General features: G+C 40.7%; 1 protein-coding gene across 2 annotated transcripts in view; it reads left to right on the top strand.

Moving 5' to 3' along the window:
- LOC130691402 (inactive tyrosine-protein kinase transmembrane receptor ROR1-like) overlaps positions 1-26,004 on the top strand; it is a 103,555-nt gene that overhangs the window by 69,384 nt on the left and 8,167 nt on the right. For both annotated transcript variants that reach the window (XM_057514352.2, XM_059495682.1), the window contains 2 exons: positions 24,793-24,928; positions 25,469-25,530. In XM_057514352.2, coding sequence (XP_057370335.1) covers positions 24,793-24,928; positions 25,469-25,530 — 198 coding nt within the window. The remainder of the gene's footprint in view (positions 1-24,792; positions 24,929-25,468; positions 25,531-26,004) is intronic.

Below are 26,004 nucleotides of genomic sequence, written 5' to 3'. Positions count from 1 at the left end.
TGTGTTGCAGTTGAGGGATCTTGAAGATTAAGTTGACTCGTCTTTCAAGCAATGACCCACAGTTTCGTGTTACTCTTCCAAGATCTTCGGTCTTCAATGCCTTTCCACCCACGGAAAAAGGAGCCCCACCACTAACCCGAACAGGGCCCCTCTGACTATGTGTGTGTGTGTGTGTGTGAACGTCTCTCCGAGAAGAAATTCGAGGAAGCCGCAAGTCGTTGTATACCGTTTTCTTTGTGCGTGTTTTGCTGTTGACTATGCAAGTTGAATCCCTCGAAAATTTTTGCCCAGCCACCTTTTCTCCATTACTTTTTTTTTTTTTGTTTAAATATTGCTCCTCTTTTTTCCTCTACTCGGGGGCGTCCATCTCCGCAGCACTGCGCGTTTTTTTTTTTTTTTCATGGAAGAAAATCTTCTTGGATTTTCTTGTCCCGTTCTCCCCCCCCCCCCCCCCCCTCTTTTTTTTTTTTTTTTTTTAAATTTAATTTATGGTTTTACAATCCTGGAAAATATTTGGGTCCAAAAACACGGAAGATTATAAAAGCAAAACTGCGGTCCTGTGGCCACTAACCGAAAGACCCGCTTTGACCTCAACAGGGTCTAAACATTTTTTTTTTTTTCTTCCCGATGACAAACTTAAGAGAAAAAGAATTCCTCCTCCTTTCAAAAAAAAAATAAATAAATTAATAAAAGGAAATTAATTTTCCGCCTACCGATGTCTGGAACATTGAAAAAAACGACGCGAGGGATTTTTACATCATCAAAATATCAGTTGACTTTAAACTGTTGGTTATTATTATCATTTAAATGAATATTTTCAAAATGATTCTCTGCAGATGTTTTTCCCCCACGTCGTTTGAACACTGACGCCAAGTTTTTCTACTACTATCTGTTTTATTTTTCTTTTTTTTTTCTTCTCCTGCTCGGAATGAGAAGCAAAAAAAAAAAAGAGGAAAGAATATGGTCCTAAAAGTTATGTTTATTTATTACAACGATTCTCCCGCTTTTGTCTCTTCCACATATTTTTTTTTTTTTTTTCTTCTTCTCCCCTTGTGCCCGTGTGGTCGTGCTGGATAGTTTTCCCTCGTATATAATAGAGAAGGTGCTGTAGCTCGTCTTCCTTGTTTATTGAGACTGTTGGTATTGTACAGACGAAGCCTATACAGCACGCACGCATACTGTGCAACGTACACACACACACACACGCTGCTCCGCAACGTAAACGCGTGGAACAGTCAGCCCCCCCCCCCCCCCCCCCCAAAAAAAGAGTGGGGCATATAATCCGGAAGACTTGGAATAACAGACAAATATGAAAATAAGAACAAGCGAAGGGTGGAAAGGAGGAAGAAAAAACAAAACAAAACAAAACAAAACAAGGGAAATAAGAAGCCCTGGAAACCTGACGGATTTACAGTAGGGGGTTGTAGACACAAGTTGACCATGTTTTCTATACCCCCCCCCCGGTTCCAGGGGGTATATATCGTCCGTCTTCGCCCTCGCCCCTCTCTTCATTTTTTTTTTTTTTCTTGGGACCCCTCATCTTAAGAAGGCCGAGACCATTGAAGGTACAGAGAGGGTCCTCACGAAATAGCCAGTGTATACAATAAATAAAAAAAAAAAAAAAAAGGGAAACAAAAAAAAAAATAAAAATAAAAATAAATAGAATAAAAAAGAATGTGTGTATAGAAAGAACGCTATGAAGACTGCAAGTTCCAGACGTGTAGGCATGATGGGCTGGTTAAAGGCTGGTGGGCCAAAACGACAACTGAGACGAGCAGCCCAACATTGGACCCCCTACCGACCCAGTGGAATGCCCATTTGGAACCCATTTTTGCGTTATCCTTCATCATTTTTTTTCTTTTTTTTTTTTTCCTTTTGCCTTCCTGTAGAGGGAAAAAAAAAAAAAAAAAAGAGAAAAGGGTGAAACATATCGTTCCATAAACTTCCTCCAAATATTTCAACATACGAGTCGTTTTTATTGAATAGCTATACAGTTTCTTCTATTTTCTTTTCTTCCCTTCTTCTTCTTTTTTTTTTTTTATCATTTCCGATTTTTTTTTTTTTTTCCAAAGATGAAAAGACAAGGAATCTCGTATATGCCGCCCTTTCTTTCTATACCACCAAAGAGAGGCAATGCATCTTGCTTCTTCCACGGCTTCGCCTCTTTAAATACATACAACATCGCGCGCGCTCGAGAGAGAGAGAGAGAGAGAGTTGAAAGAGCAGGGCATTCAGTATATAATATATTCTCCGCTTTATTTTTTTTTTTTTGTTCGTTTTTATTGCCTGTTAATGGATTTGAAGAACAGGCCGTATAGATATATTTTAATATGTGAAAGCCAAGAACGAATAAATCACAACTATATGTATAGATGAAGGCTATGAAGAAGACGATCCCGAAAAGAAACAAAAAAAAAAAAAAAAATAAATAAATAAAAAAATAAAGATAAGAAAAAAAAAAAAAAAGAAAAAGCGGACCCTTCTTCCGTCGTGAACGAGAAGTTATCGGAAGCCAAATAGTTCTTTGAATCAAACAGCGCTTCTTGCTTCTGAAACGCGATGCCCACTTGAAACATTATTTTTTTCGGTCTGCTCATCTCTTCTTTTTATTTTTTTTTTACAGATGCATTTCTGTTCCATTTGTTTTGTTTGCTTTTTATAGCTTTTTAATATGTATTTTTATTTTTATTTTTATTTTTTTGCTTTTAAAATGTATGTCTTTGAAGTTGGGGGCTCACGTTCATTTCGTCTTGTTACTCAAATGTCATTCGGATGAGCGCAAATAGTAACGATTCGGATCTCTTCAAAAGAGTAGAACCTAAACAGATAACCAACCTAACCCTCCTCCCCCCGTCCTTCCCTCGTTCTAAATCAATGAGGACCTAATTTGTCCTGGGATTTCGTAAAGCAAAAAAAAAAAAAAAAAGCAGAAACGTGAGGGGAGAGGCCAAAGTGAACCACGGGGAGAGATGGAACTAGTTCTATTGTGTCTTTAACCGGTTTATCCATCAGCCCTCAACAACAGTTGACTATACACGTCGGTGCAAATCTAGTTTTTATAACAAAACACCGGGCTCTTCTCTATTTTTTTATTCTGAAATCCCCTCCGCTCCCTCCGGAGTTAGACGGGAAGGTTACCAAAGCGCCTCTGCCCCTGGAGCGACGCCCTTACACGCGGGCATCTTCGGGTTGCCGCTAGCAGACGTCGTCGACGTTGCGCTTAGAACTGGGCCCGCGTCCCTTTTGCAACTGTTTGGAGAGATACGAATAATTCACTTCTGTTAGGACAGACGAACGGAGATGGGAGGGTTTACTGATTCCGTGACTCATCGCTATTGAAGAACCATCAACATCCCCTCACGCCAGACTTCACGAGACTGAGGGTGGAGGCTGAAAGAGCTGGGGGGGGGCGGTGGTGATGGCTCGCTTCGCGGGAAGCATTGAAAGTGATTTTCAACAGCCTTAATGTATTCTTAAGAACGAAGAGCTTCGAAATTGTACACAGCCTACACTCATTGGCCAGAACCCCCTTTTTAGTTGGCACACCACTTGATTTTTTCTTTTTTTTCATTTTCAATAGCGTCTGCTTCCCCTATGCGCAGAGGTCCTAATGCCTTACACATTTTTGATGAGTATTTTTTTTTTGCACATTTTTTTTTTTTATTTTCAAGCGTCAGTTCAACGCTTCTCGAGTTCCTAGTTCGTTGGTGAAGGCACGAATTTTTCAAAAAAAAAAAAAATAATAATCCACAGGACGTGGCAGAACGTGACGTAGTCGTCAATACAAACAGTGTGTGTAGTCGGCCGTGCTTGCGCGACAATGTAGCGCGTCATCCTTCGACGAATGGGCGCAAAAAAAAAAAAAAAGCTCAACTCTGTGTGTCTTTCTCGGTGTTCTGTTGTTGTTTCCGTGTCACGAAAAAAAAAAAAAAAAAGGAAAATATTTCCAGCGTGCCAAGGGATATAGGAATTTAAAATGGCCTTTTTCTTTTCGGTTACGAACGAAAAAAAAAAAAAAAAAAAAAAAAAAAGGGTCGCCGCGTCTTTTGTAATTTTTATTTCTTTCCACGGCAAACAACAACAAGAAGAAAAAGTATTGGAATCGGTTAGGCGAGACATTCTACCGTCAACAGCGACAACAACCGGCGACCGAACATTCATATAACTTGTTTTTTTTTTTTTTATAGGCTGTTGAAGAGGACCAATATACCCCCGATAGGTTAAGCCTTAGTAAAAACTGCCCTTTACTCAATTTCCATGTCGGCTTCCCGTATCCCCCCCCCTCCCTTTTTTTTTTTTTCCCTTTCGAATTGGAAAAGAAGCAACAGAAAAAGAATAAATAAATAAAAACATGTAAAAATAACGTTAGACGTTATGCGAGTCAGTTGTATGTTGCTCGGGACTACGCCCGTTCGTAATCATGGCCGTGTTTCCATCAGGCTGATTGTGAGGTGCTCTTGAATTGAAAGGCAGCTCGGGAGGGCTCTTCAAATATTTCACAACGCGTGAATATTATCCCGTCAGGAGTAGAGCGTAAAATGGGCGATCATTTTTTTTTTTTTTTTTCTTTTTTTTTTTAGTAAGTTATTTTCACGACTCATTCGAAGCTGTCCACAGGCCGTCCAGGGGCTTAGAGCGTGCAGCAATCAACTCTCGGCTGATTAGTGAGATTCATATACATGCGCTTTATTTGAAAAAAAAAAAAAAGAAAAGAGTTGTTGAGAGAGAGAGAGAGAGAGAGAGAGGCGTGCGAGAACGAAGAAACAACAAAGAATGATGAGTTGGATTTACAATAGAACATTTGAAAAAGAAAAAAAAAAAAAAAAGGGGAAGTTTTTAGCTGAAAGCTAAGATGATGACGCCCTGGAGAGTAGTTGAAAGAAAGGCAAGCGAAAGATAGTGAGAAGACGATGTCGTCGTCGTCGGACGACAAGTTAACGGGCCTCATCGCTCAGCTGCGAAAAATAAAGTGCGTCGTTTTCCTCGTCTCTTGGCAGCTCCTCTCATCTCGCGAACGGGGCCCTAAGCAAACACGGCCGGAAGTGTCGGAAATATATTTTCTTTTTTTTTTTTTCTAAACTCCGCCTTCTATTATCGAATAACATACGAAAAATATTGACAAGATACAACAACTTTTTTATCTCCTCCTTTTTTTTCAAATAATATATCGAATAGCCTCGGGATTATTTTCTGCTCTAACGCGCCAGGCTCAAACAGTTTGACGATTGACGTGTTTATTGCAAATACCCCCTTCAGTCCGCTTCCGACCGTTTGCCTTACTGAATGTTAAGGAGAGTTGCTCCTTTTTCCATTTGGTTTCCTTGACAGCGTTGAGATTTGAGACAGGCACGTAAGAAAAAAAAAAAAAAAAAAAAGAAATATATATACCGTATATATATAGACGAACGAAACGTGATGCTGAGACAGAGAAAGAATAGCGGAGAGGACCGAGTGCGAGCACAATCACTGTGTAAAGATGACAACGGACGCTGTTGGCCTTGCTCACGAAAGCGGAAAGGAAAAGATGGCCCTCGCGAGGACAATCTATTGTTGCTTATTTGTCGCTTAATGAGACATTGAGAGAACGAGGCAGCTGATCGATGACGAAGGATTCGTCAGTGTCTCCTTCTAACGTTCATTTCATGGGATTCTTTTTTTTCTTTCTTTCTTTGCCGTAATGAGTAAAAAAGGACAGGCCATTTGCGGGTGAAAAATAACGCGCTTTCGAAGCAAAAAAAAAAAAAAAAAAGAAGATCCTCTCGGCTGTGTCATTTTTATTTCTTATCTTGATTGAAATCGATTAAAAGACGTCAGCGGCAGCAGCCAGACGGAGCGGATGACGACGCAATATCCGTCCATTTAAGCAGCGAGAGCATTTTTTTTTTTTTTTTTTCGTTTTTTGTGACGTGTCTTTCTTGTTATGTATTGGCGTCGCAAACAACCGACAAACAGCAAATCGCATCCAATCTCCTGCGTTTGCACAACAACTTTCAGAGGGGGATTGAAGTCTCGTTTCTCTTGCACGCACCGTCAATTGGCCATCTACGTTTGTGCTGTTTATACTGTATATATAAGCATAGATGATGCACGCTAACGAATTCCGGCATGCCCCGGAACCTTGTTATCCCGCCCGTCTATTTAGCCGAAGGCGCAGTTTGTATGCGATTAAAGCCGGAAGTTGATCGGGATAAATACGTCGTGTCGTTTCATTTCCGTTTTCTGTCTCTCTCGCAGACACACCGCCCTTTCTTTAAACGTTAAGAAACGCAAGTTAGCCAGCTTGCTATTTAGACAAAATGCAATGTCCGCTTCATTTATTTTTTTTTTTTTTGCTGCAGACGCTGCTTCAAATTCTTCTCCTTCGTTTTATCTCCTCTGAATTGAATTGACGAAATTTCTCTTGTTTGTTTTCAAACGCGATAAAAAGCGGAAGAGTTGAATTTATTCATTTTCTTGCCTTTCATCTTCAGTAGGATTTTTTTGTTTTGTTTTTTTTTAGTCAGGAGATTGTCTCCTTATTTTTAACACGCATTTATTCAGGGGGTAGGGTTAAACTCCGACACGCCGAAAAGCGTCAGTGAAAAACTATCAATAGAAACACACACACACACATTCAAGTCCGTTACCGTTTGCCTCTTTCGTGACGTCTTTTGAAAAGCTCGTTTTTCTTTTTTTTTTTTCTTTTTTTAATTGCTACATTATCTAATAAGCGCTCAGTTTTGTAGCCGAGCCGACAAAGTCGGTACGTTAGTGAGGGGTGCGTAGCAAAAAAAAAAAAAAAAAAAGATGAAAGAAAAGATGAAAAGAGTTTGAAACGATGAAAAAAAGAAAAATCCAATGGATGGTGGGCAAACAACATTTTTCAAAGCATTCAAGTGTTATAGGTAGAAAAACTTATTTGAGTCTATATTTTTTTTTTTCTTTCCTATTTTACGACCGTTCGTTTCTTGTATGTGTGGATATGTAGGGATTGCGTGAGCGCGTCCGGTATCAGCCCATTTTTTTTTTTTTTTTTTTTTTTCTCCCTTAAATTTTGTTTTTGAATAAGCCGCAACCCTTTTTTTTTTTTTTTTTTTTTTTGCTTTCGCCTAGTTTCTTTTTTTTTTTTTGCTTCCGCACCCCGTTCTTGGCGGCGTATTGGACTTTTTCTCTCTTTTTTTTTTTTTTAACGATATACAACACACATAGTATTTTTATTTATTTATTTTTTTTTGTACGTGTAAATATATGTAGTATAGTACCGCGTGCAATAAAGAATGGTAGGATAGATCGTATCTGAAAGAATCGTATGGGTCTTTTCGGGAAAGGGACTTTGAGCTGCTCGCCGCATCTTTATCGTTCTCTCGTTATTTTTTTTATTTTTATTCGCTTTTATTTTGAAAATAAATAAAAATGAGGTGAAAAGAAAGATGACGATAAAAATATTGTAAATGAAAATAAATATTTTTTTTTTTTTTTTTTCCTCTACAAAATGTCAGTCACGACCGTGTTAGTCACGCTGGTTGACACAATTCATCAGCAATTGCGATAAATGGTCAATAGCGAAAAAGAAACGACAACAAGACGGGGGACAACAATAGCGACAGCAACGTCAACAAATAACACGTTTTTTTATTTTATTATTTTTGACTTACCTCGTTTGTTATCTGGGCTCGACTTCGTGGTTTCTCGACACGGGGATTTTTAATATTAGATTCCCTTTTTTTTTTTTTTTTACAAATATATTTTATGGGAACGGGAAGTGGGAGCGCAAAAATAGGTACGGCCATATAAGAACCGGTGTATAACAATCGCATCATTAATATCCAATGTCTGAGACTTGTACTCGTTTTTCTTTTTTTTTTTTTTTATCTATAATTTATCGTAAACTTCTTAAGACGGAGACAGAAAAATAGTACACTATTACTTCAAGAAAAAGAGGGGGAAAAAAAATAAAGAAGGGGAAGAATGAGGTTTAATGGAGCGTCGAGTCGCGCCGGTGGGGTCGGGCCCCCCTTGTCTATTAACTGTTTCTGTGAGGCGTGCCACCCGACGTGACCCCAGCGAAGAGGAGACGGTCAATCGACCGTGTCAAAACGCTCTTTTCTGACTTACAATTTCAATACATAAGAAATAGCAAAAAAAAAAAAACAAGAAAAGAAAAGGGGAGTACTAAAAGACTATGTACACACACACACACACCGGCGTGCTGAAAGTCTAAGAAATAGAGATCGAAAAGGGAAAAAAAAAAATACTAGATCTTGAAGTCTTTGTAAGAAAACGGCCACGGATGAACGACTCTCTCCGTTTTCAACGAGGGCATCGCCTGATCCTGTTGGAAAGTTTCACATTACGTCGGTAAACACAGGGACCACGCAACTGGAGAGAGAGAGAGAGAGAGAGAGAGAGAGAGAGAGAGAGGCTCGCCGTCCGGCAAACTAATAGCCGCTCGCCTTGTTAGGTCATCGTCAAACAAACACACAACGTACACAGTCCGCCCTTTTTGCTTCTCTCTCTCCCGGTTGTGTGTGTGTGTGTAATTCGGCTGTTTGTTCGTGAAATAGGGCTGGTACCGTGGAACCGTGCCAGACCGCCTATGCAGGTATAGGGAGGAAACGTTTGACAACACATCATCTATACACGTTTATTGACACAGCCATGGAAGCGAGAAAAAAGATAAAAATGCATCAAAGAAATAAATGGGAAACAAAAGGAATAAACAAAAAAAAAACCAAACAAATAACGATAGGTGAAAATCAATCAATTTGCACACTCCATGGCAAACACCCAACAAATACAATCAAACGAAAGGAAGCGAAGAGCGAATCGGTTGAATATTCACATGCAATTTATCTTGTTATGTGCTGTTCTTCCTTTGATGTTTTTTTTTTGTTTTTTGTTTGTTTGTTTCTTGCTTTTGCGAAGGAATCTTCTCCATTTCATCCGTCAACAGTTTTCAATGATTCATGTAACACAGCAAGCGAGATAGCGTCACTGAATCTACCGTGTTTTGTTATCTACCTTTTTTTTCTGGCTTGTTTATTTTTCGTTAGAAAAGATGGAGAAAAAAAAAATAGAGATTTATCTTTTGATTCTATTCAGTAAAAAAATAAAATAAATGGGGAAGTCGGCATTATAGTTTATGAACATAGGTCCAGCAAACATGAAAGAGATAGGGTGAGATCTACGGTAGAAATCTCTTTGGCTCGAACAGACGTGAAGTTTTAAATGGCCATTCTCCTTCAAAATTCTTTAATACAGTCTTCTACGATGGTGAACGCCGCCAAACATCGTTCGCTGTCGACTTTGAAAGAGCTGCAACATTTAATTTTTTTCGGTCAGGTGCAACGTGAATTCATTAGCATTGGATTCACACACCAAAGAGGAAAGAAAAAATGAGGAGAACTGATACGTAGACGGGCATGTCTACCTACCCGTTTCACAGTTGCAATTTGAGCCATTTACTATATCAATCTACGTCTACTTTTCAGTGTAGATTTTCTTATTTTTTTCCCTGCTCATTTTCATTTTCTTTGACAGTTTCGACTTGTGTGTGTGTCTGTATGTGTACAGTATGTGTCAAAAAGGCTGTCAGTTCCATTAGGCGAAATGCCGCCCTGCCGTCACCCCAGACGCTTGACTCAAAACGCAGTTCTACGTGCTATCGTTTCCCCCATTTCGTGAGACTAGTTGTCAGTCGTCAAAATGTATATATCCTTGAGAGTTTTTATTGCGCAGACTCGGCAACATGTTGACAAGAGAAACCGCCTCGCGTTCCGTTTTTTTTTTTTTTTTTTTTTTTTTTTTGTCTGTGTGTTCCTTTGACGATCCCTTTCGGACGACAAGACGCGCCACACAAAAGAGATAAATAAAAAAAAAAAAAAATAAAATATATAAGCTCCGAAAAGAAAATCTTGTCGTCGTCGGACAGAGAAATAGTCTCGCATTGACAACGAAACTTTGGGCTTGTTTGTAATGGACCAACAGCCGGCCCCTATCATCGGCCATGTTCGTTGGTCAGACTCTTTGGAAAAAGCCAAGACGACTCATTTTCTTTATTTATTTTTTTTTTTTTTTGGACTTCTTTTCACATTCGTAGATTCATTATGTCCGTTTGCCATCGTCAGCGTTCATCTATTCGCGTTTCGTTTAAACGAAATAGGGGCACCGTGTGTTGCTTTTGTAATTTGCTGTTTTTGATGATGATGCGGCGAATGCGATAAGATTGCATTAAGGCCTATTCAGATCCTGCACTTCTTCGTGTAACGTGCATCAAAGTAAGCTGGCCCCGTAAATGGTTGGCCGTTATTCCGGCTTGTCAAGCGAAATTAAGGACCACCCGAGAATCGAAACGAATCTTTAATAGCAATCAGCTTTGGCACAGAAACACATACACACACACACAAAAAAAAAAGGATTATTCCACGGCGGGCTTGTTGTGTAACTTGTAAAGCAAGTGTGATTACGATTTACATCGACCTCATCCTTGAGCATAAGGACACACACATGAAAAAGACAACAGGCTCTTCTATGCGGTGATGGAACAAAGCGGTGGGCGGTCTTGATTACTAACTTACCTCTTTTTCTTTCAACCAGTCTCACGCACTCCCACACTCACATTCACACTCGTCTGCCTCATTTAGCCAAGCTCAATTAGTAGCTCGCATGATTACGATAGATCATAGCGTGCGTGGCAATTCTTTTTCGTGTCATGTCTTTTTTTTTTTTTTTTGCGTTTACATCATCGTTTTTCTATAGATGGATTTGAACAAGTCATTAAGCAAATCATTTTTTTTTCCCCTTGTCTATTCTTTTGCTTCAAAAAGGCGATTATTTATCTACGTCCTCATCAGAGTCTCCTAATATATACTCGTTCTGTAATGTATCAATTTACAGTCTTAATGGACGATAGACACCGCATGTATAACTTTTTTTTTTTCTCTCCCTCCTTCTTCGTTCTCTCGGTTAAGTAATTATGATTGAACTGGCGCGCTAAAGAGGCGTCTGTTTGTGGCGGCCGTGCCTACTGACGATGGGTCGTATCGGGCGGGCCTCTGAGCGCTAGTTGCGTTCGTTCTCACGCTTCCAGAAAAAAAAAAAAACGGCAGCCAAACATCAGTAGCTATATGAAACTTGGTTTGGCCCTGATGCATGGCTTCGCCTTTTTTTTTTTTTTTTCACAATGAAAGCGGGAGAGTAGCGCAGGCTATAAGAGACGAACACACAGACAGAAAGACGCTGATAGGAGTGGTGATGGCGTGGACCCTAATGGATTTTCTCTGCCATCTTTTTTTTTTTCTTTTTCTCATTTTTTTTTAGATTCTTCTTCTTTTCTAGAGTTTTTATGTATTTATTTATTTTGGAAGAAAAAAAATATTTTTGTGTTGTTGTCATGAGAGCGAAGGATGGAGGTTGCCGTGATGGCCGGTCTGTGTTGCGTGTAGTCGTCGATTGTCGAGGCACGGGAAATTTCCCCAACTACTAAATCATCTATCAAAACAATCAATTAACATTTTCCTTCATATCAGCAACGTAGAGTACTGGTGGTACTTTCATCCGTCAGGCTCACCATCGCGTTACGATGTGTAGAAATCACTCGAGAATGCTTACAAAGAACATACAACGAATCACGGGAAGAAATATAATAACTCTATTAAGTTATTTTTTTTTTTTTCTGTTCTCGTTCTTAATTTCTTTTCTTTCTTTTTTTTTCGAGAGGCTACAACATATATAGCCAATCGGAAACTCGACTGATTACAAGATGGATGCGTGCTGATTGACTCATTGAGATAATCAATACTTGACTTTGATCGATGAGCTTTTCAGCTTTCATTCCTTCGATTTCGTTCTCGCCTTTTTTGAAAAAAAAAAAAACCATTTCTCTTTCCCTTTTTTTCTATTAGAATTTTGATTTATCTTTCAAATTTCTATCTGACGAAACAAAAAAAAAACAGGTTGGGGGTCGCAAACGTATTCAGTCTCACCTCCACCTGTTACGTTTAAAAAAAAAAAAAAAAGAAGTTCGTTTTTGCGGTGGGTATTGAAATCGACTGGATACGGAACGAGCTACCAAAATCGGGTCACGTTACTCACTTGCTGCCCCCCCCCCCCGTTGCCAAGTTATTTATGGCTAGATTCCATCATTTTCGATAAGGAATTATTAGCTGCCGATAGCAACATCGACCCATTTTATTTATTATTTTTTTTTTTACCCGATAGGACGTAAAATCGTGTCGATCATTTCGCATCCTTTTTTGGGTGGAGTTTGTTTTTAGTGAGGGGGGACACATATACGGTATTGTGTCGTGATGTTTCGTTTTGGTTGATTAAACTGACTTCTAGGGGCTTTGAGAGAATAAGAAAAAGAAGCACACATTTTTGTAAACTCAAACGCGTTTTTGTACACACACACACACACAAAAATATGGATCGGACACATAGATAAACAACAATAACAAAAAAAAAAAGGAGAGAGAGAGAGAGAGAGAGAAATGTTTGGAAACACGAGAGCGATCGACACAGTGAAGCGTCTAAGATATTGGTGTTGGCTGAGAATGACATGACTGCCTAACACAAATCTTACAAGGCGATGGAGAAATCAGACGAGTAAAAAGAAAGAGAGCGATAGGAACGAAGGCTGATTGACACGACTAGAGCCAAACCAGGTAACACAGTCCTACCCTACCACATAAATCTAAAACGTCTGCATGCAGGTGACGCTCGAAGATGCATCAACCTTAGATGAGGAGAACTGATAAAACCACCAAGAGTTTGGGAGAAAGGGGGGGGGGGGTGGACCAATCTCGGTTCCCCGTGTACACATAGCCCCCGTCTATTCGAATCTCGCTGTACTCCGAATGTGTCTTTTACTCCCTTCTTTGTGTGCATCCTCTTTGGCAATCTTCCCCACTATTGTTACGAGGACAAAAGCTGGCTAGCTCTCTTCTTTTCAGCCAGAAAGAATCAGCAGTTCATTACCTAGTGTACACTATATAGAATGCTTATATATATATATATTTTTTTTTTTCTTTGGTGGGGTAGGATAACATCCAACCCTTGTCTCTTCGTATTTCTTGTCCCGACCCCCTGGTTCTTCTCTTATGTCTGATTTGGTGTGTGTGTGTGTGTGTGTGTGTACGTCCGTTCGTGCGCTAACCACCGTCGATTTCTTGTTCGTTGTGTACAGACGACATGAGCGACAGCAACATCAGCTACCCCCAACGATCTCGTATTATCATCGAGGACGAAATCGTTAATCGGCTTATCGACAAAAAAAAAAGTCCCTAACAAACGTTTCTCCTTTCTCTCCCTCTCGTAGTAGTTGCCCCTCCTCGTCTTGATGAACTCGCTTCCTGAATATATTATCACCCAAAGTTAGTGGAAAGAGAGGAGGGAGGGAGGGGGTTGTTGCCTGTTGGGTTGGAACTCATCACTGAATTCACGACACAGCTACGATCGTTTCATTTCTTTTGATTCGATTTTGTTTCCCCTCCACCTTCCCTCGGCTTTTCTTCATCAGTGGAAGATTGGGGGAGGATTGAATTTTCTTTTCTTTTTTTTTTCAACGTTATCACCAGGACTAACCCAGCGTGTGTTATCAAAATGCCAGGGTAGTGAATTGAAATAATTCTTACTGTGTTGTGTCGTGTTCTGGTGATACAATCGCCGAATGTTTTTTTGTTTTTTTTTCGAAACTGGTCTTTCTTTTCCTCCCCTTCTTGTGCAGATGGTGAGAGATGTCGAGATTTCATTTCGGCTGATCGTTGAAATGTATAAATCAAGCGCATCGTTGCATCAAATTGATGCAAGTTTTTATTTTCTTAAACATAAAAAAAAAAAAAAACATAAAGTGATAACAAGTAATAGTTTGTTCTTGGTGGTAGCTGTTGATTCCTCTGGACCACTGCCCGCATATTCACCTATCGTGATTCCATTCCCGAGCATTGTTACGACGGTAATCGGTGTGAGACGGACCAGTAGCATGACCATCTCTCTCGCCAGTAGTTTAAGGGGATGTTGTAATATATTACGGATCTAACGATGGCATTTCGAAAAAAAAGGGGATTTGAATCTACGTGGGTTCAGACTCAACGGTGTGAAGGTGCTGACGGTGCTCGGATGAACAAGGAAAATAAAGATTAAGAGACACGGGACGATGATCAGATCGTCAAGACTTTTTTCCGTTGATTAACTGCTCGTTGAATCGTTCACTATACGAGGTGTGCTCGTTTATTTTTGTTTTTTCTTCTCCTTTTATTTCGTGTTCTTTTGGTGTTTGATTTTCGAACGAGGATATTGGGATATTGGGCGTGTCCCCTTTCGAACTGATGCACGTTTTATTCGAACTCTTGGTGGGCTGTTGAGCACTGACCAAATGACCATCAGACAGTGTTCGTGAACTTCTTTACCCCCATCATTCTTTTGCTTTTATACTCCGCTTTTTATAATCCTCGTGTCAGTTGGATCGTAAATCTTTCAGATAGCAACGAGAACCGGTGCATTGGCTCACGCATCTTGTTTATCTATTCGATTCGCCTCTGAGACCCGCCTCAGAGTTTTGTGCTTCTAGTTTGTTTTTTGTTTTTTTTTGTTGTTCGAAGGAATGCATTGCCCGTTTTATTTGATTCTTTTTTGTTTCGTCGTGAGCTCCGGCTCTACTGGACGTCTATAATCATCCGCCAGTTTGGCCCTGTTCGGCTACTGCAATGACAGATGATGACGGATGATTGCGCCGAATTTCTGTAACCTTCGCTTTGCGAGAAACCGACAGTAGCCAAAATAAACATTTTTTTTTTTTCTCCCCCACTTCAATCCATAACCACTTGGTTATTACATATCGTCCGTCTTGGCAGAGCCCAGTGTAAAAGCCTCTCGTTTGTTCTCGCGGAACAAAAAAAAACAAACCAAAAAAAAAAAAAAAAAAAAATCAGGACGGCTCAGATGTATCGTATTTCTTAACCTTCAACCGGCGTGCAAAGTTTTTAACGAATGAATTTTATATATTTTTTTTATTTTTTCGCCAGTTCGTGATCTTTTTAAAAGGTCCATCCATCTAATTCAATTTACATGCCCACTTTTTTTTTTTTTAGCTAAAGGTAGTCCATATTTGACCTGACCCCGCAAGGCAGATTGTTCTATTTATCAGTTTGCTTTCTCTCCCGCCTTTCTCGCAAATTTCATCGCTCTTTTCTTTTAAATTATGTATTTATTTATTTTTTTTATAGCGCTTCAGAGAAATAGGTTGTTATGAAAAAAAAAAAAATAATTCGAACGAGATTACGTGTCTAGCCGAAATTTCGTTTCGATTACCCCGAGAAAAACGAATAATAGCGCGAGGTGTTGTGTGCTGTGCACACAGACCCGCTAGAGATATGATTGCTCAATTTATTATCATCGTATTTTTCGAGAGTTTTTTTTTTTTTTGTCATCATTGGTTCTTGCATTAGCAGCTTGGGTCAAGTATACGCAGTAGGGATGATTAACGAAAGAAAAAGGGGGGAAAAAAAAAAAAAAAGGTTTCCACCATCACCACTACTGTTGTTAGCTCCTTTGATTAAAGCCGGCAGCGCCCTGTTATTACCTGTACTCGCTTTACAAGAACCGTCTCTTATTTTCACATCTCTCTTCTTTGCAGTGCCTGTTGTTGTTTTTTTGTTGCGCGTGCGCTTGTATTTTTTTTTTTTTTCTCTTCGCTCGTACAGCCAGAGACGAAAAAGGGTCTTAGAAAAAACAACAATCACCATCATCAACAACGAAAACAACAAGAAAACACGACTAAAAACATATTACACCGAAAGAAAATTCAGCCCCCCAGATATTTCCTTATTAAAGCGAAAAGGAAGAGAAAAAAAAAAAAAAAAAAGAAAAGTAGCACGAAAAATGTTGATACTGTTGCCTTGGCAACTGGCGCCTATTTTCTAGCCAAAAAAAAAAAAAAATGTTTGATAGTCGGGAAAAAACCGAAAAAGATCAGACAGTCGATTCGAACCGACTTGGCGTCTGGTTCCTCATAGCGTCAGCAATTCCTACGTAAATTTCCATGTCTATTCATTCGTGAAAAAAGTAACAAACAAAAAAATTACTTGGCAATTCGATTTTTTTTTTTTAAGTTATGGAACAAAAAATGTGAATGGTTGGTCAATGTAAATTCAAACGCGTTCTCTTAGATTTAAAAAAAAAAAAAAACCAACCAATGTCCATCACTCGATAGAATAATGCCAAGCCCAGTCGGGCATGATTCCTTGAGTACAGGGTCGCTTGTAAAGAGGATTTGATGTGTGATGTATTCAAATGAGCGTGATGGCGGCCAGCAGTACCTTTTCCATCATTCTCGCACCCTTTGCTGCTGCTGCTGCTGCTGCAAAAAAAAGAAAACGAACGGTTGGGCATTTTTTTGGAATGGGCCACAATTTATGGCGATGGGGGGAAAAAAAGGGTGTTGGCCTTCTACACGCCGCTGACTTGGTTGTCGTGATTTCTCTGGCATTTCTTTTTTTAACGACGGAATGACATGGTGAATTTGTTATGTTTTGACAACCAGCTGGATTGTAATAGTCATTTGCTTTTCTTCCTTTGATTTTCTATCTCTATTTTTTTTTTACGGGATTTTCTGAATGGTTTTTTTTCAGTTTAAAAAAAAAAAAAGAGGAAAGATGTAACAATAATAATAAAATTAAATAAAAGTGAACGGTGCGCTTACTGTAAGGGCAGTGAAAAAGACGGGGAATAATAGTTCCGTTGATTCACGCTTCTGGGCGATCCACCATTAGACAAACATCATTAGTCTTTCATTAAAAAATTGCTCACGCATTCCTCTGGTGAGGTGCTATATTTTTTTTTTTTTAGAAAATTCAATTCAAACGCGTTGAGTCCGTATAAACACGATCACGGATGTCTTTAGAAACGTGGAATGAAAAATATCTTACGCTGCGGACAATTGGAGAGGGTCGTCCAAGAACGGGACGTTATATCGTTTTTATCGACTTCTATTGTTGTTGCGTTATCCTTCGTCTTCAATAAGCGACTAGATTCGAGTACACTTTAGACGCTCACTCACAACGTGCGTACAATGGGGGGAGCCACCGATTCTGTTCTGGTGTATGTGTGTAATATCAGTTCTCTCCGATGTGCTTGTCGTTGTTTGGGTCCATTCTTTTCTATCAGATTTCAAATCTTAGTCGAGTGGTGGTCTGAGGACGAGGAAAAAAAAAAAATTGACAACTGAAGTATTGTTTCCAGTCACGCTCGGTGGGGAAAAAAAAAAACAGGACGAGCAGCGCAGCTGATTATCGGCTATTTTTAAATTTTTACTTGGACTAGGTCGTACTGGGCTATACTTACACGATTATGGATTGATCGAAGTAATTGATAGCCTCCGCCTATCAGCTGTTAAATCAACGACTCAGCGAGCCAATAAGGGTCTCAACATTTGGCGTACTTGTCGAATTTCGCCCCTCTTGCCAAAAGAGAATAGATTAGGATAGTACATCAAGAGGCCTCGAGTGTCAACCTCGAAACGTCGTGAAACGTCGACGACGAGAAAGTCACGTCTCACCATCTAGATGCTGTGTGAAATTCGTGACTCAATTTGCTTATAATCCCTGTCCGATTTACTCCACACACACACAAAAAAAAATGGCTCGAGCTGATCTTGTCGATTTCGATTCGCATCATGATCGACGCGTTGGCTTTCTCCCCGATACAATAGCCACTTGGATATGAAGACGCAAAATTTGCATACGGCGATCTTGTCGATTATGGTCATTGGAGAGAAAACCGGGAGCGTTTCCCATCAGTGCTGTGCACTTTTAGAGTTCCATAGAAGCGATGGAAAGTTCACCCGTTGGCCGAAAACGCCTGATTGACACATTTCTGATTGCACAGCACGTCGTTCTCTATTCATATCGCACATACATAACGCATAATAGAACAGCGACAAGCGACCAGGGGGTGCGAAATCATGTGTCCCTTCCAGCATCCCCGTCCAGCAGAAGCCTTTCTCTTCATCTCATTTTTTTTTTTTCTTATTTCAATACGATTTATCAGTCGAAAAATAGAGGGAAGGGTTGGACATATTTTCATACGATAATCGGAGGTCTTCGTTCAACCCACGTCCTCCACCCTTCCGCCTCCTTTTTTTTTTTCTATTTTGCTTAATAAAAATGTTTCAACTTTTTTTTTTCGGCTGTTGCCTGATGGTACCGGAGTCGCTTGTCGTTGACAGTTGACAAGTTGATGGCTGTTTCTTTTTTGCTCCCTTCTTTCACTAGCTTTTTCTTCTACTACTCTTACTCCTGTCGTCTCCGTCACTTCGACAGTTGTCCTCAAGGGCACCGATGCATCCTGCTACATATGCAGGACTTTTTTTCGTTTCATTTTTTAGTGCGCAACATACGCATCAAATGCCGACTGTAAGGATTAAATAACCATAAGACAGTATACTACTCATATTCTTTTTGAAAGAAAAAAAAAAAAAAGGAACCCCTTTCGTCCCCCTTATCTTATTGCTGAGCCAATAATTAAACTTGATCTTCTCTTATACTTTACTTTTATGACCGTCCCATCTTTTGTAAAGCTCGTTGACTGTTAAAAGGGAACCCATGTGAGGCAAAATATTGCGTTTGTGAATATGCTCTATGCACATAACACTGAAAAATATACAGCCAGCATTTTTTTTTTTTCTTTTTCAAGGGGAATATCTTTTACAGTGATAACCAGTTGGCGTTAAAAAAAAAAGCGTTTGCTAGCCGTCTGGAACACCTCGAGACGTCAAGGCTGTATGCCAAAAGGGTGCGGCTATCGTTTTCGTACAGTTTTTTTTTTTTTTTTTTTTTGCTGAAACGAATCACGCGCAATGTGTAGAACGAATATGAACGGGTATCGAGTAGCAAAAAGAAGACGAAACCGCAAAGAAATGAAAGTGAGAATATACAAGTTTGTTAATGGATACTTGTTGCGAACGATCGCGTTAGATGATGTGTATGCTTTCACGTCTTTAAGGCACAAACCGTGTCACAAGCTCATAACGATTTCCGCTACCCTCTACTTACCCTTTCCTGTCATTGGCGTATGCTCGTTATACCACGGCATCACTCCAACTCCCCCCCTTCTCTTTTCACTCAACTTTTTTTCCGTTCCTATTTATCCATTTGCAATATTCTTTATTATCGACGTTTTTATACTCGGTCCCTGGACCCGATGTATTTGTGTGGGTAGGCATTTTTGTTTGTCTACTGTCCTCAGTGCACATCTGTGCTCTTGTGCTTTTCTACGTGTGTACGACACTTGAGATAATACAGTGCGCGGATGAATAGGTACATATTGATGCGAAGCCATTGGAAGAATAGGGGGTGATGGTAGGCCACTCGCTACCACCCAATAGGGTAGCTTGTCTATTCACTACTGTAACAAGGGGCTAGTAGTAGTCGCATTTTCGAGTGTTAAAAGACGAGGGGTGAAAAAAAAGGGAGAGAAAGGATTTTTTTTTTTTTTTTACATTAATTTTCAATCGATGAATCCCCTCACTAGCTAACACCCTCGGTGTTGGAACAAGTGATGAAAAACTGTTTGGAGCTATTCTCTGTGCCTCCTCCCCCCCCTTCAATTCTTCTATTCTTTTGCACTGATTGTGTATGGGTTGTTCCCTTCTATATGTGGTGGCACACATGCGGCTGTCAGTTTTACTATACTACCCCTTCGGCGGGATTTCGATGCCGGCTTGAATGAAGGGGAGGTGCAAAAGACAGGGAGTTCTACGTCGATCTAAGTGACGTACGCCAAATATCAGACTTAATCCCTGTTTGATGACTTTTTGGCACCGCTGCCTCATTTTTGGGTCCTATTCTCTTATTCTCACTCGATTGCTATTTGGGAAGCGGCTGGATGCGTGCGGCTGCAATCTTTTCATAGGAGAACAGAAAACAATTTCCATCAACTCGTCTGGGAGCTCCGTGATTGGCAGTTGATTGTGTAAATAAAATAGAAAAAGAGAGAGAGACAAGAGAGGCACGAACGCAGACGAGGAACGCTGGAACGAGCTAAGAGGGGAAACGATTTTAGCCATTCGAATCACGTTCGCCTTCCGTTCTCTAAATCTCTTTACAGCCTCATCCAGTAGCGAGGAAAACAACAACGATAGCAAAACAGACACACATACAAAATAAGACAACAAAAAAACAGGGATTCAGTCTACTGGACTTCCATGTAGTTCCTGATGCCCCTCTCTTGCATGTGCCGGACTTTTTGGATAACTCAAGTTGTGATTTCGTTAACTCCTCTGAGCTGAGTCGGATAAAGAAAGGAGAAACTCTACGACGAAAAAAAAAAAGATCAACGCTCTTGTCGTTCCCTCGTCGGCCGATTGGCTCAAAGACAATGTACTTTTGCGCCACTTCCAATTGCTTTTTCTTTGCTGTGCAAGTTTGCACTTGTACAGACACCTCCCTGATCTCACTCTCAGCATCGTACAATTGTCCAGTATGTATAACAACATGTCTTTTTTTTTTGTATGTGTGTGTGTGGAACACTTACTGCATTCATATAGAAGCGGACTCTTGTACGTGTGCATATACATAATCGTGCTGTGTGTGTGTGCTGGCAAGTGTGTACACAGTGGGACGAGAAAGTGCGCACCATTTCCGCTAGAAATAGCCCAATTTCAATAGAAGAAAAAGAGGACTTCAACTCTAGCGTCCGTCTTCCTAGTTTGGCCAGTGTGTGTCTATATGTTTGTGTTTGCCAACTATTTCAAGTCAAAACCATTCCGTTGACACGCACACGCAAAAGACGGGGGCGGCTTTAGACGTACCGACACAAACGTTTTTCTTCTTCTCTTTTTCTTTATCATTTAATTTTTTTTTTTTTTTTAGCACGTTCGTAAAATAGCGGATGCATCCACCCGTGTTTGTCTGCGCTTAGCGCTATTTCGTTTCGATATCAGACGAAAAAAAAAAATGTAGACTTAGTCGGGGCAGGAAAAAAACTGCCGCTGCGGTGGTAAATGACACGCGAAACAGACAACAGACAAGATAGGGAAAGCAGAGAGAGAGAGCCGGTGTGTCTGTGTGTGTGCTGAAGGCGAAAGGTTTCATTTACATCGAAGCCCTACGGTGTGCATATAAGCATTAGGTGGAGGAAAGATAACAAGCAAAGCTTTCTGTTAAAAAAAGAAAATATATGTTCTAGGTAAAGCTTCAACCAAGCCGAAATTCGTCGAAAAAGACACGGATGGTGCTTTTCACCGCGTTTTATTATTAAGAAGGGTACATGTTGGGTTCGTCAGCTGTTGTGTCTTTCCACTTTGTTTCTTATAAGGTTTCTTTCCAATTTGTTATGTCGCTTGTTTTACATCAAGTCGACAAGAACTCTAGGCAAAGAGGTGATGCGAGCGGAAGGGTTCAAGCTCTGCCAAAAGAAACAACACAGAAGGAAGGTCAAGTGTCAGATTCCTACCTCTTTTTCTTATAGGATTCGTCGCGTCCACAGCAAGACATTTTACTCGGCTGGCTGTCACAGTGGCTTCTCTTCTTCAGTTAGCATTTTCTTTTTAGCTTCTGTCGACGCCGAAAAAACAAGTTTTTTTTTGAGACATTGTTCTTAATTTTCTTTCCTCTTTGATGACCAACGGCTGTCAAAAAAAAAAAAAAGAAGGAACTAACCAGAATATAACGGTTAGTCGTTTGGCTTGTTCGCATCGTTGCATTTTTGCCTTATTCGCCAGTCGAACGAATCCTAATACCGCCTGTTTTCAAACGAGAATATCATCGTAATTCGTCGTGAGTTTGAACGCTCTAAGGCTCTTGAAATCATAACAGAAACGACATTGTAACACGCGGAGCGCTGGGTACGTAATCAAAGAATGCCAAAAAAAAAGGGAAACAAAGACATACCAGAAAAAAAGAGACATGAAAGTTTTAAAATAATAAAATAAATAAATTTAAAAAAAAAGCCAAGAGGAAGGCACGCACTGCCGGCGGAATGTTAGAACTGACGAGACGCGTAAGCCGCGATCCCGCGGGACGTTTTTATGAATATTATTGAGTGAGCGAGCGAGCGGAGGAAAAGAGAGACGTCAGCCCGCTGTTACAACGCTTGGGTCCCCCCCCCTCTTCTTGCGAGATTATTACAATATTTCTGAGCCAATTAGGAGAGCCAACATGTCTCCAACCGTTGGGGCCCCCAACCGCTGTCTTAGCGCGTTCCATCTTTTTTTTCGTTCAGGGCCCTGAGAGAAAAGAATGTCCAAGAATCAATGGCGAGAATGCAAACACGCAGCTTCCTCGCGTACGTGTAGGCAAATTGAGAGCAGCCTCTTGACGCTTGTTCACAGTTTCCGCCCTCTCGCCTTCACGTTAGAATTTTGTGAGCCATTTTTATTTTTTTTTCATTCTTAAAGGAAGCATCGGTTGGTGGCGACAGATGTCTCCGGTCGAGTGATGCACTCGCAAAAGGAGGGACACAAACACCGACATGTTGTCTTTTCTCTCCTCGCATCCGATGGGATGATGCACGAAGATGGATGACTGTGCTTTTGACGTGAGGTTGGCTTTTTTTTTTTGGTGCCCGGCTGCGGATGCACATCATCACTTGAATCAATAGAATTGAATCATATCCGACTATAACCACAGGAAGTCAGTCAAATTGAACGAAGAGGAAACAAAGGGGAACTTAACCTTTTATCTCTTTCTTTTCGTCCTTGCGCATTCATTTTTTAAAAAACTATTTTGTATTTAGTGGGCCTAAACCGGTTTGCTTGTAATGAATTTGGACGGATGACATATCCCCCTCTTTTTTTAGCAGACGCACGCTTCATATTGAGATCAAAGCGTTTCTCCGCTTTGTCAGTAAATGTGAGATGGAAGCAAATAGAGGAAAGTAGAGCCGACGACCGCAATCAATTCAGGAATGAATGGGTTGGGTCTTGTGTTCTCGTACAACTTCTTTCATATAGCCTTTACCGTCGCTTGTCGTGTTGCCTTGTCGTGTGGACGTAGAGATTCAATCAAGCAAGCTGCTTAATAAAACCCAATCCGAAAGAACTAAATCCGCTACGAACATGTGCAGTCCGGCCTTACAGATCCTTTCCTTTACTATGGCAACCCCCTACATCTTGCCAATCTCTTCTTTTTTTTTATTTTTTGCGTCCACATCGTTTTGGCTATTAATGCGTCGAGTATATTTCCGATGTTATCCGCATCGGCGTAACGCGTTACGAGAGACAAAGAAGGAGGGGGGAGAAAGAGGCCAAAAAGAAAAAACCGGTGGATTGGATTCACGGTTGACGTGCTCTATCCAATCAGGTTGCTACAGGAATATCATTCACGCGTCGTCCATATCAACTTCCTCGGCTAGTCCAATCAATACCGGAAGAAAATACATCTAACACACACACACAACGCCTTTGTTATATATAGAGAAAATATATGTGATGCTATATGGAGGACATCGAGGTCGCTAGTGCATACACAAGTATAGTTCTGGCTGTCATAACGCGATATAGACGGAACGTAATAACGAGCTTGTCCCGGCCATTACGTCCACTGTGTAGAACTGTTTAGTCGTGCACGACCTACAGAAGTATAGTGTTCTTATATGCATGTATCCAGTACAGAGAGGGTAAAAAGAAATAATAGTGGACGGGAAGAGGAACTGGCTGGCGTGACTTTGGGTTCGACCATTATTGCCTCCCGAAGCGGCCAATGCAAACCCCACCTTTCGTCACAGCGTGACATGTCCGTCGCACATGTATATAGGTTTACTATACACAATGTACTCAGTTGCCGTGCTGTTTTTTTGTGCGTATAGAAAAAGACACGTAATACACCGAGGACTGGCCGTGGCCATTTGCTTTCCTCTCTTTTCCCTGTACGTACGATTTTATAGCAAAAAAGGGACCAGAGGGGTTCAGTCACGTTATGACGCCGATTTCGTTAGCCTCCCGAGACTTGTTATAAAAAAAAAGAAAAAAACGTAGGCCGGGAATTATTCCACCATCGATTCAACATTTTCCGCTCGGGCGGCTGATGTCCTTACAGAGGCTGACGTCCTACTTTTGAAGGACTTTTGCGTTGGCGAAGAATTGAACAACGTCATCTTTGCCTCCGTCAGTTTTTATAGCTGTAAATGCATCAGCATCACGACGCGAAATGAAAAGAAGGAGTGAAAGAGACAACCGAAAAAGAAGAGGCAAAAGAAAAAATCGAATCAATCAACTTAATGGCCTATCTCGAATGCAGGGCTCGAGCCGTGCACATCACATTAGGCCATACATGGCGCCGAGCTGGGCCATTTTTTGTTTTTTGTTTTTTTTATTCGTTTTGCTTCGTGCGTTCGGGATGAAGACCTATTCGACTTTTAATTGGATGCTTTACAGTCGGGGCTTAATGGCCGTGGCCGCCTATGGGTACCCCGACCAGGGGATTCAGGATTTTTATTAGCAAACCTATATACTCGTAGAGTATACACGACCGTACAAAGTATATATCTCTCTCTTTTCCTCGCTCTCTTTTTTCTTTTTTCTATCCCCCCGTAATGCCATTATTGTATAGAGTACTATATACGCGATGCGTAGTATAAGTCGTCGCGTAACAATAGATGTATGAGGATGGACGACCATGTTTCGTCCTCTGAAATGACCGACTCGAAAACTAAACTTCTTTTTGTTTTTCTCTTTTTTGTTTGCGTTTGTTCTTCTACTGGGATCCAACCGACATGGCGTTACTGTTGATGCCTGCAAACGCGTCTCATCTCCTTCTACTACACAACGGGCTCCGCGTGTGCTGTTATCGTTGATGAACACACACGCAACACAAACAGTGTGGGCGCACGGTTTAGTGCCGGGCCATTCGGATTCGTCGGCGGGGGGAGCGCCGGCTGTCGAGGATTACGACTACGAAGGCAGCTACGATTACGACGGCAATCCCAAGACGGGCGCCTCCGCCAACTCGACAAGGTATGCTCTTCGTTCGACACTAAAGTTTTTCCTTTTTCTTGTTCCCCGAAACGTTTTTTTAAATATTTTGTTTTTATACCTTTCCATTCTGTGTGTACCGTTTTCCCCCACCCCCCTATGCGCTTTCTATGGATATTACAATGTACATAAACAGTAAATATTTACCATTGACCATTACCACATGAAAGGAAAACACAGACAGACCTATAAAAATACGATGCATAGGCCTAACATTTCAAGTAGATGCAGCCGTCATGATATATTTGGTTACATATAGTCGATGTACCGTATACGCGAGTCTCTGCGTTGTATAGCCTACATGGTATTGATCGCGTTCCGTTTTTTTTTTTATCAACTTGTCCACCTATGGTAGCTGTTCTCCTATTTACGATGATAACAATCGATCAACTCATCGATTCTGGCAGCCAATGCGCTACTAAGCCCGTCTTCTCCCTTTTATCAATACTTGATATTCATTCGTACGTGTAACCGCTTGCCTATCGTATGGGTTTTAATAATTTCTTTTTGTCTGGAACCCAGGAGCACGAGTGCGAGACCGCTGGCTAGTAGTTCGACGACCGAAACGCCATCTGGCAAACCAGGTAAATTATTCAAAATCACAACCAATTATTAAGGATCGCATTGGCTGCACGATAGCCTCAAGAAATCTAAATGTAAATAATAGAGGTATCTACTTTGTGTGCGCTCTAAGTTTATTCTTTTTTATTACGATCGTGATTCGCGTGTCGACAATGAAGTCAGTTTAGAAGGCCTCTTTTTTTATTTTTCCTTACCCCCCTCTAAAGTGTTGCGATGCATCATGATGGAAGAGATGGATATGTATAGCTCCAGGACGATGGCAGGTGGCTCACGTAAGCGGAAAAGAGTGTCGTGAGTGGCCAATGCTCCGCTTCGTATCTCAAGGAGCTGCTTACCATCGGTCACGGAGCCCATTTTCTTCCATCAAGATCAGCTCGATTCGTACACGAACTCAGTTGCGCTTTTATCCTCACCAAATGGAGTGCAGCAAGCATTTCGGGACTCGCGCTCTTTCCTCGGCCCTTTAGCGCGTGATC

Source organism: Daphnia carinata, chromosome 1, assembly GCF_022539665.2.
Source record: "Daphnia carinata strain CSIRO-1 chromosome 1, CSIRO_AGI_Dcar_HiC_V3, whole genome shotgun sequence".
Lineage (NCBI taxonomy): Eukaryota > Metazoa > Arthropoda > Branchiopoda > Diplostraca > Daphniidae > Daphnia > Daphnia carinata.
Note: the sequence above shows the minus strand (reverse complement) of the source record. Positions and strands in the feature narration are given on the sequence as shown.